The sequence below is a fragment of the Choloepus didactylus genome, chromosome 8, assembly GCF_015220235.1.
Source record: "Choloepus didactylus isolate mChoDid1 chromosome 8, mChoDid1.pri, whole genome shotgun sequence".
Classification (NCBI taxonomy): Eukaryota; Metazoa; Chordata; class Mammalia; order Pilosa; family Megalonychidae; genus Choloepus; species Choloepus didactylus.
This window is the reverse complement of record NC_051314.1, coordinates 24,354,624-24,366,671: the sequence shown is the minus strand read 5'-3', so window position 1 is coordinate 24,366,671 and position 12,048 is coordinate 24,354,624. Positions and strand designations below refer to the sequence as shown.

The window sequence follows — 12,048 nt, the reverse complement described above, 5'->3', positions numbered from 1 at the left end:
GCAAATTGGGCCAAAGGGTAAAGGTTGAAACTGACTGTTCAAACTTCAACTTCCATGTGAGACCAAGGGAAGAGATGTTTATTTGGTGCAGGATCTATATTTTCTAAACAATATTTATAACTTCTACAGTCAGTTTGTTCAAACATAATTACATGGAACTTTGAATAGGAAGTGAGCTATGGTAGGTCTGTATAGATTAGAATGAAATAGCAACACATCCTAAAGTAATTTGGGTGGAGTATAAAAATATGTATTTGGGGCCCCACTGAAGAGCTAGGGGAGAATGCAGAGATGCTGGACTTACCTGAATTGTTGCTGATGTTCTCACAAACACTGGGGACTGATGGCTTGATGTGCTGAGCCCTCTGTCTTGGGGCTGGCCCCTATGAAGCTTATTGCTGCAATGAGAGGCTAACCCTGCTTATAATTGTGCCTAAGAGTCTCCCCGAGTGCCTCTTTGTTGCTCAGATGTGGCTCGCTCTCTCTCTAACTAAGCCACCCTGGCGGGTGATCTCGCTGCCCTCCCCCATACGTGGGATCTGACTCCCAGGGGTGTAAATCTCGCTGGCAACGCAGGATATAACTCCCGGGGATGAATCTGGACCCAGCATCATGGGATTGAGAACATCTTCTTGACCAAAGGAGGGATGCGAAATGAAACAAAATAAAGCTTCAGTGGCTGAGAGATTTCAAATGGAATTGAGAGGTCACTCTGGTGGACATTCTTACGCACTATATAGATAACACTTCTTAGGTTTTAATATATTGGAATAGCTAGAAGTAAATACCTGAAACTACCAAACTCCAACCCAGTAGCCTTGACTCTTGAAGACGATTGTATAACAATGTAGCTTACAAGGGGTGACAGTGTGATTGTGAAAACCCTGTGGATTGCACTCCCTTTATCCAGTGTATGGAAGGATGAGTAGAAAAATGGGAACAAAAACTAAATGAAAAATAGGGTGGAATGGGGAGATGATTTGGGTGTTCTTTTTTTATTTTTATTTCTTATTCTTTTTCTTTCTGGTGTAAGGAAAATGTTCAAAAATAGATTGGGGTGATGCATGCACAACTATAAGATGGTACTGTGAACAGCTGATTGTACACCATGGATGATTGTATGGTATGTGAATACTTCTGAATAAAACAATTTAAAAAAAAGTGTTTCATGGAGGAAGGAGACTGCCAAATGCTTTTAGACTGAATAAGATGATAATTCTTATTTGGAATTGATCACTGTATCTGGCAACTTGGAGATTGCTGGTGATCTTGACAGGTATACTTTTAGTGGAGTGGTGGGGACAGAGGCCAGATCTCCCAGAGGGTGAACAAAATGATTAGAGAAATAAGGTAGGACTGCTAGGCAGCTGAGGTTAACAGTATAATGTTAATTTAAAGATGTCAGAACAGTCATGTGGTTTTCATGAGCCATATCTAGCTGTTCAGGTGCAGGCAATGAATAGGCAGAGCTGTATTCAACCAAAGCTGGGCTTCTGTCAAGTAAGTAGGAAGGAGGCAGCTGAGGATGTATAGACTGATGGACCAAGGAATCTAAGCTAGGTAATAAGGTCAGTGGAAAAATGATGAGTGTACTTAGTCAAAAAGTGGTAAAATCAGATGATTGGAGGTTTAGGTGTAGTCAAAGCCCAATTTATTATACTTCATAAATACAACGTATATACATAGATCACCCCAGATTCTCTTCTGCGTTAGTTCCGCATGGGTTCAATGTTCACCTACTTTATGGGGTAAGCACAAGAAGGCTGGACAAATATTTCCTAAATTTTATTCTTAGGTTTACAACAATTCAAAGATGACAGAAGCCCATTAAAAATGGGCTTACCACACAATAGATACATAGGCAGGAAGTCCAGTTACTGAAAGACCTTAAAAAATGTACTTCATTTGACTACACCATTGATAGTCTTTGACAATGAATTTTGAGGTCTCCCAGATACATTAACATATATTCCCATTTTATCAGGTTCTAAGAAATTTTGTTTTTGAAAGGGAAAAATGTTTAGTGGGCAAGAATGGAAAAAAGTTTTAAAACAGTTTGTCTGTGTAAAAACAGTGTCTGATAAATTAGTGAAAGGAATAAGTCTGGAAAGCAGGAGTTTTTATGTTGTATAAAAAGAAATACTGTGAGTTTCCTTTATATAAGACTGATAATAAATTATTTTCATGGATAAATAAAAGCCATCTTAATGGTTGCATTCTTATGTGAAGGTTTTCAAACGACCAGTAATCATTTTTTAAAGGAATATATATCCCTTTCATACTTAAAAACCAGTAACTGATTTTTCCCATGTTCTTTTTTTTTTCTTTCCTATTACTTGCATTTTAGACATTTTGTTGCATAAAGGAAAGGAGTGAACTCAAATCAGTCACCTGATTTATTAGCATCTATAGCAAATGGCTAGATTTGGAAAGGGTGGTGGCAGTTAAAAGTACTGTGAAGTAAGGCATTGCTCTTTATGCTAAAGTTTCATTTTTCTCTGTTTTCCTTGGTCTTATGAACATGAATAATTTAGAATTGGCCGTAGTCACCATTAAGAGATACTAAATGGAGATTTCCCATCTGATATCTAAGATGTAGCAATACTCTATTTTACTTTAGCAAGTTCTTTTTCTCCAGTTGGCTTCCTCTCAGTTAATTAGTTAGGTACCCTTGGTCTCCTGGAGAGGTCAGACACATATCATAGAAAGAATACTGGCCTGGGAGAAAGAAGGCGTGGAGCTTAGAGACTCTAGTCACAATTTGATTACTTTGTAGTTGTGCCACCTTAAAAATGTAACTCTTCTGAGTTTCAGTCTCCTCTTCTGTACAATAGAGATAACAATAGCTACCTATTTTACAGGTACTGTTGTGAGTACTAAATAATGTAGTGTCTTTAAATGTGCTGTGAAATATGTAATGCACTAAAGTTTTTAAAAATGTGGCTTGCTGTGCATTTTTGGGGCATTAAAAAATCAAAAAGAAATCATTAGAAAATTCAAATTGTTATGAATCATACAGCCTAGATGTAAACACATAATTTACAAATGCTTTACATAAATAAAAGAAAATTTTCATTGATTTTTTTTAAAATAAAAAACTTTGCAGTTAAATATTCATCAACTTAAACTTATTTTCTTTTATAAGAATGTTCACTATGTGACACTGTAACTCTCCAAAGGAGAAATTCTATAATTAGTTCTGTTCTCTGCCTTAGAAGTTTCATTATAAGACAGGAGAATGGAATAATTAAAGTTTAAAAATCAGCAAAAATATATAACTCTAAACCACAGTCCCTTACTTTAAAGGGCTTAATAGGAACACTTCCCCCAACATATTTATAAACAACTCAACAATTTATATAATGCCAACACTAACTCACAACTCAAACCATGATAATGAAAGTTAATTCGAATTTTTCTTGCCTTATAGTTAAATTATTAAATACCTGATGGTCATGAGTAATTCCATTGCATTTTTTTCATGATCTAGATAGCATATAAAAATGCTTCCTTATTGAACAAATAAGGAGTTGATCAAGTATTAGAATATCGAGTTTTAGAAAAAATATTTGAGAAATGTAGTAGTGTATATGACAGGGTCCTATATAGAAATACATTTATGCAAATAGATGACATTTGTAGGCCTGATCAATAATTGAAGTAACCCACCAAATTTTTTTTTTCAAATGGGTAAGCTAAGAGTTTTAATAGACTTCTTTGAAAGAGGAAATGAATCACTTGCTCATTCTAAATGTTACTAAAATCTTGACTATAGTAAATGGAACAGTTTTTTAAAGATAAGAACAAACTATTAATTATAATGTATGTAACAAATACTAAATTCTGGGCAATAACAAAATTTGGGGCCCAAATGACAAAAGTCTATAAATGAAACATGTTTAAGAATAATCCTATAATGCTGATAGTTTGATAACACTCTGATCTTTGCTATCAACAATTTAAGATTTAGTTCTCCAACAAAAGCGTCCCTTGTCCCCCCTTACCCTCTCTCTCACATTCACACACACACACATGCGCACACATAACGATTTCTCATACCCTCTTGTCCTTGCAGATGCAGCACAGGTTACATTCTGTTTTTGACTATTAATAAGTTTTCTGAAAAAGATCACTGTTCTTCCAAGAAATCAACAAATCAGTGATCAAAAATGACCCATGATCTTTCATGAACAATCTCTTGGGGCCATTTTATATTTAAGGGAAAGGCTGTCAAGAACTTGAAAGAGTTGACATTAAATTAGCATTGGTGCAGGGTAATTAGTAGATTCAGGTAAAAGTGAGTTTATCTTATGCTCAGCAGAACATTTTTTAGGTCAGTTTGGGAATAAGTGGTAAATTCATCCTCAGCTAGCTTGGAGGGTGGACACAGTTACAACCATTAAAAGCTTGGCCGGGCCTGTTTCATTTAATTGTATGCTTTGCAGTACAAGACATCTGTGAGACACAAAGGCTAAACTAGAGCTCTTTCCTCTAACTTGCATTACTAGTTAAACAATAATAAAGTACATTCTGCCATGTATAGTGGTTTCAAAACTATCCATTATAAACATCCTATATTCCTTCCTATTTAATTTCAGAGCACAAGCTTGTATCTTCATCAATGTCAAACTATCATTTATTTTATGAAAAGTAGCACAAATATTCTTCATTCTGGTTTCAACACAAATTCCTTTAAAAAAGTTAAGGCCATTTAATTGAATCAGGGCCAAATGAAAGTTAGCCCTGGCAAAAAAATCAAACTACTGATATGAGATTTTTGAAAAAGAGCCGTAAGTGGTTGTCTGATGTTTTCCTTCTTGATTATTTGAGAGCACTTTGCAGGATTCGTTAGTCTCCAACATCTCCATCTCGATCTCCAATAAGCCAAAGAAAATGAAAACTTAAGGCTAGCAAAGCTGTCCCAAGCAGATCACCCAGTGCTGTCAGATAGGGGATGGAGAAACTATCCGGATCCTTTCCTTTCCTCCAGAAGTGATGGACCATCCAGTCAGCAATCCACAGCAAGGTGAACACCTGGAAGGGAATGCCAGAAATTACTCCCGTTGCCTGGACATTCCTGGCCTGTGAAACATGGCCACAAGCACCAACCGCTAATTTCTGAGGTCTAAGTCAAGAACCATGCTGGAAAAGAAGAAATATTTAATATTTAATTGACAGGAATATTTTCTTTACATAAGGAACAATAACATGACATTTCACAGTTCTTAAAAATCTTCACCTTTTCACATATAGCTTCTCATTTTTATCTAACCTCCCCCAAACCACAACAACCCTTACATGGTAATGGTATTGTACAGTTTTCAAACCGCTATCAAGTTTCAAATTTTTTCTTTGTGACAACCTGTGAAGAAGGCAGAAGACATATGAAGAAGGAAATAAAAAGTAAAATAAGGAATTATTTAACAGTCTCCCATGGCAGGCATATCAAATGAAATAAAGATGGAAAACTGGCCATTCCTTTACTAATTATGAGGACATTGGTGGTTTGTCAAGGTAAATTTCAGTGCAATGGTAAGAATAATAACCAGAAAGTAAGTGCACTGAGGAGTGAATTGTATAATCAGATATAGATCTAGACATAGGTAAATAGAGTCGAAATTTTTTAAAGGGCTTTTCAAATACTAAAGTGATATATCTAAGGATTTTCTAGGATATTGGGGATATGAAGACCTCCATGATGTTTTGAATATTTGAATCAGATCATTTTTTTTCCTTTGATCTATTTAGAGTAGGGGGATTCTTTAATGTTCAAATCCCGGAAGTATTCAAAGAACTTGGGATTGGAGAAGTTAATGTTCACTGATTATGGACAGGCTGGCAAGTACAGCAGAGTAGTTAAGAGAAATTCTCTTATCACCTACTAGTTGTGTGAGTTTAGGCAGGTTACTTAACTTCTCTGACTCAATTTCTCCGAATGAACATTAGAGATAATAATGTTATCTACCTCATGAGAATGTGGTAAGGATTAAATAGTAGACCAGATAATTCAGGGCTTGGCACACAATAAGCTTTCAATAAATATATGCTACTAGCAGATTTTAACATTATCATTGTTAATTGCTATCTGCAGCTTACTGGATATTCGGAATACTTGGTATGTGCAGGAGGAAACTTCGCCTGGGCCTGGAGTCTATGCCAAGAATCTGTTAACTTTTTGCCATTCTAGCGAGTAGGCTGTGGAAGTGAGTGCCCGCCCCGGGTCCCATGCTGCTGAGTGCAGAGTTTTTTTAGCTCGGCAACTTTACCAGGAAGGGAAGTGGATTGTTCAAACATAGAAAGACATATACCTATTTCCAAAGAAGAAACTTTAGCTGTCTCTTGGAATCTTTCCGAAGAGAGGTTCTTATGCCCTAGTTTCTTCTACACGCAGGTGATTCTTCCTTAGTGTTTCACTGGCAAAGACTGTTTGTTTTGGAATCAAATAAAGTTTGATCAGAACAATCAGTTTTGGGTGTGGAGGAAGCATGAAATATTAGAAAGTATCCTGGACTTGGAGCTTATAAGATCTGGATTTGATTCTCAGTTCTGCTATTTGCTGTGTGACTTTGGGCACTCTGAGCTTAAATTTCCTTTTTTGAGAAACAAATAAACAAGAAAGGGCGTAAATATGTGTGATACTTACTCTGAGATAATTAATAAGAAATCCTCAGTTTAGGGCGGATGAAGGGAAGGTAAAAAGGTAGCATGATCTCAGGTTACATCAATAAAGTCATAGTGTACAAACCGAGAGAGAGAGAGAGTTATCCCACTGGAGCCCGAGTGGGTCGGGCTGCCTCTAGGCACTGTGTTCTGGTTTCAATGCCCATTTTCAGGGAACTTGTTCACCCTGTGCCTTCAGTGCTTAGCAAAGGGACCAGCTCTAAGAGGTAAGCACTTAATATCTGCATGATGGAATAAATGAGAAGCAGTTGGAGAAATGTCATACAGGAGACTGCTGAGAGAACAAGAACTGTTTGTCCTGAGCAGGGAGGTATAGGAGATGCAAATTTAAGATGCATATGATCACTCTACTCCAAGATTTGAAAGATTATGTCAGGAGACACTAGGCTTATAATAAATTGCTTCAGAAGGTAGAGCTTTAGGTCTTTAGCCTAAGACATAACTTTTTCAAAACAATTTGTGTTGTCTATAAAGGGAACTAGTTACATGGTAAACTATATTACTGGAATATATGGAGGTACAATAAATAAGATTTATTGCTGAATGAATGAGAATTGTAGACAGAAAGAAATAATAATTTTAAAGAGAATAAGAGTAGCTAAGTTTTCTGAGTGGCAGGATATATAAATAAAATAAATTATAAATATAAAAATAAATAGATAAACGTAATTTACTGATTCCCTATAAAACATCTGCATTGAACAGAAGACTGGGCTAGAGCAGGAGTTGGCAAGTTACAGCCTGTGGACCAAATATGACCTGCTACTTGTTTTTGTAAATAAATTAGAACACAACCACACCCATTTGTTTACTTATTGTCTATTTAGTCTATTATTCAATCCTCCAAACATTCTTATGTTATTATCCCTAATGTTTCTTTAGAGAAATTGAATTAGAGTGGTTAAATAACCTGCTTTGGCCCTACGATGGCAAAGATTATCTAGTTATGACAGATATCATAGGCCAACAAAACCTAAGATATTTACTATCTGGCTCTTTACAGAAAAAGGGCTGCCAACCCCTACTTAGGGGACAAATGGTTGCTCATATAGAAAAAAATAAAGTGGCACCCTTACCTCACACCCAAAATAAATTCCAGGTAAAGTATAAAAAGCAATACTTGAGAGGCGGGGCAAGATGGCAGACTGGTGAGCTGTATGTTTTAGTTACTCCTCCAGGAAAGTAGGTAAAAAGCCAGGAACTGCGTGGACTGGACACCACAGAGCAATCTGTCTTTGGGCATACTTCATACAACACTCATGAAAACGTGGAACTGCTGAGATCAGCGAAATCTGTAAGTTTTTGCGGCCAGGGGACCCGCGCCCCTCCCTGCCAGGCTCAGTCCCGGGGGAGGAGGGGCTGTCAGCTCCAGGAAGGAGAAGGGAGAATTGCAGTGGCTGCTCTTAACGGAAACTCATTCTACTGATTCAAACTCCAACCATAGATAGACTGAGGCCAGACACCAGAGACTCTGAGAGCAGCCAGCCCAGCAGAGAGGAGACAGGCATAGAAAAAAAACAACACGAAAAACTCCAAAATAAAAGCAGAGGATTTTTGGAGTTCTGGTGAACACAGAAAGGGGAAGGGCGGAGATCAGGCCTTGAGGCGCATATGCAAATCCCGAAGCAAGGCTGATCTCTCTGCCCTGGGCACTTTTCCTTAATGGCCCTGGTTGCTTTGTCTATTAGCATTTCAATAACCCATTATATCTCTGTGGAGGGCCTTTTTTTTTTTTTTTTTTTTTTTTTTTTTTTTTTTTTTTTTTTAAATCCTTTTTGCTTTTTCTAAAACAATTACTCTAAGAAGCTCAATACAGAAAGCTTCAAAGAATTGAAATTTGGGCACATCAAGTCAAGAGCAGAACTAAGAGAGCTCTGAGACAAAAGGCAATAATCCAGTGGCTGAGAAAATTCACTAAACAACACAACTTCCCAAGAAAAGGGGGGTGTCCGCTCACAGCCACCATCCTGGTGGACAGGAAACACTCCTGCCCATCGCCAGCCCCATAGCCCAGAGCTGCCCCAGACAACCCAGTGTGACGGAAGTGCTTCAAATAACAGGCACACACCACAAAACTGGGCGTGGACATTAGCCTTCCCTGAAACCTCAGCTGAATGTCCCAGAGCTGGGAAGGGGGAGCAGTGTGAATTAACAGAGCCCCATTCAGCCATCATTTGAGCAGACTGGGAGCCTCCCAACACAGCCCAGCAGCCCAGAACTGCCCTGGGGGGACGGCACTCACCTGCGACATAGCACAGTCATCCCTCAACAGAGGACCCGGGGTGCACAGCCTGGAAGAGGGGCCCACTTGCAAGTCTCAGGAGCCATACGCCAATACCAAAGACTTGTGGGTCAGTGGCAGAGACAAACTGTGGCAGGACTGAACTGAAGGATTAGACTATTGCAGTAGCTTTAAAACTCTAGGATCATCAGGGAGATTTGATTGTTAGGGCCACCCCCCCTCCCCGACTGCCCAGAAACACGCCCCACATACAGGGCAGGCAACACCAACTACACACGCAAGCTTGGGACACCAATTGGGCCCCACAAGACTCACTCCCCCACTCACCAAAAAGGCTAAGCAGGGGAGATCTGGCTTGTGGAGAACAGGTGGCTCGTGGACGCCACCTGCTGGTTAGTTAGAGAAAGTGTACTCCACGAAGCTGTAGATCTGATAAATTAGAGATAAGGACTTCAACTGGTCTACAAACCCTAAAAGAACCCTATCAAGGTCAGCAAATGCCACGAAGCCAAAAACAACAGAAAATTATAAAGCATATGAAAAAACCAGACGATATGGATAACCCAAGCCCAAGCACCCAAATCAAAAGACCAGAAGAGACACACCTAGAGCAGCTACTCAAAGAACTAAAGATGAACAATGAGACCCTAGTACGGGATATGAAGGAAATCAAGAAGACCCTAGAAGAGCATAAAGAAGACATTGCAAGACTAAATAAAAAAATGGATGATCTTATGGAAATTAAAGAAACTGTTGACCAAATTAAAAAGATTCTGGACACTCATAGTACAAGACTAGAGGAAGTTGAACAACGAATCAGTGACCTGGAAGATGACAGAATGGAAAATGAAAACATAAAAGAAAGAATGGGGAAAAAAATTGAAAAACTCGAAATGGACCTCAGGGATATGATAGATAATATGAAACGTCCGAATATAAGACTCATTGGTGTCCCAGAAGGGGAAGAAAAGGGTAAAGGTCTAGGAAGAGTATTCAAAGAAATTGTTGGGGAAAACTTCCCAAATCTTCTAAACAACATAAATACACAAATCATAAATGCTCAGCGAACTCCAAATAGAATAAATCCAAAAAAACCCACTCCGAGACATATACTGATCACACTGTCAAACATAGAAGAGAAGGAGCAAGTTCTGAAAGCAGCAAGAGAAAAGCAATTCACCACATACAAAGGAAACAGCATAAGACTAAGTAGTGACTACTCAGCAGCCACCATGGAGGCAAGAAGGCAGTGGCACGATATATTTAAAATTCTGAGTGAGAGGAATTTCCAGCCAAGAATACTTTATCCAGCAAAGCTCTCCTTCAAATTTGAGGGAGAGCTTAAATTTTTCACAGACAAAGAAATGCTGAGAGAATTTGCTAACAAGAGACCTGCCCTACTGGAGATACTAAAGGGAGCCCTACAGACAGACAAACAAAGACAGGACAGAGAGACTTGGAGAAAGGTTCAGTACTAAAGAGATTCGGTATGGGTACAATAAAGGATATTAATAGAGAGAGGGAAAAATATGGCAAACATAATCCAAAGGATAAGATGGCCGATTCAAGAAATGCCTTCACGGTTTTAACGTTGAATGTAAATGGATTAAACTCCCCAATTAAAAGATATAGATTCGCAGAATGGATCAAAAAAAATGAACCATCAATATGTTGCATACAAGAGACTCATCTTAGACACAGGGACACAAAGAAACTGAAAGTGAAAGGATGGAAAAAATATTTCATGCAAGCTACAGCCAAAAGAAAGCAGGTGTAGCAATATTAATCTCAGATAAAATAGACTTCAAATGCAGGGATGTTTTGAGAGACAAAGAAGGCCACTACATACTAATAAAAGGGGCAATTCAGCAAGAAGAAATAACAATCGTAAATGTCTATGCACCCAATCAAGGTGCCACAAAATACATGAGAGAAACTTTGGCAAAACTAAAGGAAGCAATTGATGTTTCCACAATAATTGTGGGAGACTTCAACACATCACTCTCTCCTATAGATAGATCAACCAGACAGAAGACCAATAAGGAAACTGAAAACCTAAACAATCTGATAAATGAATTAGATTTAACAGACATCTACAGGACATTACATCCCAAATCACCAGGATACACATACTTTTCTAGTGCTCACGGAACTTTCTCCAGAATAGATCATATGCTGGGACATAAAACAAGCCTCAATAAATTTAAAAAGATTGAAATTATTCAAAGCACATTCTCTGACCACAATGGAATACAATTAGAAGTCAATAACCATCAGAGACTTAGAAAATTCACAAATACCTGGAGGTTAAACAACACACTCCTAAACAATCAGTGGGTTAAAGAAGAAATAGCAAGAGAAATTGCTAAATATATAGAAACGAATGAAAATGAGAACACAACATACCAAAACCTATGGGATGCAGCAAAAGCAGTGCTAAGGGGGAAATTTATAGCACTAAACGCATATATTAAAAAGGAAGAAAGAGCCAAAATCAAAGAACTAATGGATCAACTGAAGAAGCTAGAAAATGAACAGCAAACCAATCCTAAACCAAGTAGAAGAAAAGAAATAACAAGGATTAAGCAGAAATAAATGACATAGAGAACAAAAAAACAATAGAAAGGATAAATATCACCAAAAGTTGGTTCTTTGAGAAGATCAACAAGATTGACAAGCCCCTAGCTAGACTGACAAAATCAAAAAGAGAGAAGACCCATATAAACAAAATAATGAATGAAAAAGGTGACATAACTGCAGATCCTGAAGAAATTAAAAAATTATAAGAGGATATTATGAACAACTGTATGGCAACAAACTGGATAATGTAGAAGAAATGGACAATTTCCTGGAAACATATGAACAACCTAGACTGACCAGAGAAGAAATAGAAGACCTCAACCAACCCATCACAAGCAAAGAGATCCAATCAGTCATCAAAAATCTTCCCACAAATAAATGCCCAGGGCCAGATGGCTTCACAGGGGAATTCTACCAAACTTTCCAGAAAGAACTGACACCAATCTTACTCAAACTCTTTCAAAACATTGAAAAAAATGGAACACTACCTAATTCATTTTATGAAGCTAACATCAATCTAATACCAAAACCAGGCAAAGATGCTA

General features: G+C 37.9%; 1 protein-coding gene across 3 annotated transcripts in view; it reads right to left on the bottom strand.

The window, feature by feature from the left end:
• Positions 1-1,769: 1,769 nt before the first annotated feature.
• SLC41A2 (solute carrier family 41 member 2) overlaps positions 1,770-12,048 on the bottom strand; it is a 183,505-nt gene continuing 173,226 nt past the window's right edge. For all 3 annotated transcript variants that reach the window (XM_037845913.1, XM_037845914.1, XM_037845912.1), the window contains exon 11: positions 1,770-5,034. In XM_037845913.1, the coding sequence (XP_037701841.1) occupies positions 4,849-5,034 (186 nt within the window). In that variant the 3' untranslated portion in view covers positions 1,770-4,848. The remainder of the gene's footprint in view (positions 5,035-12,048) is intronic.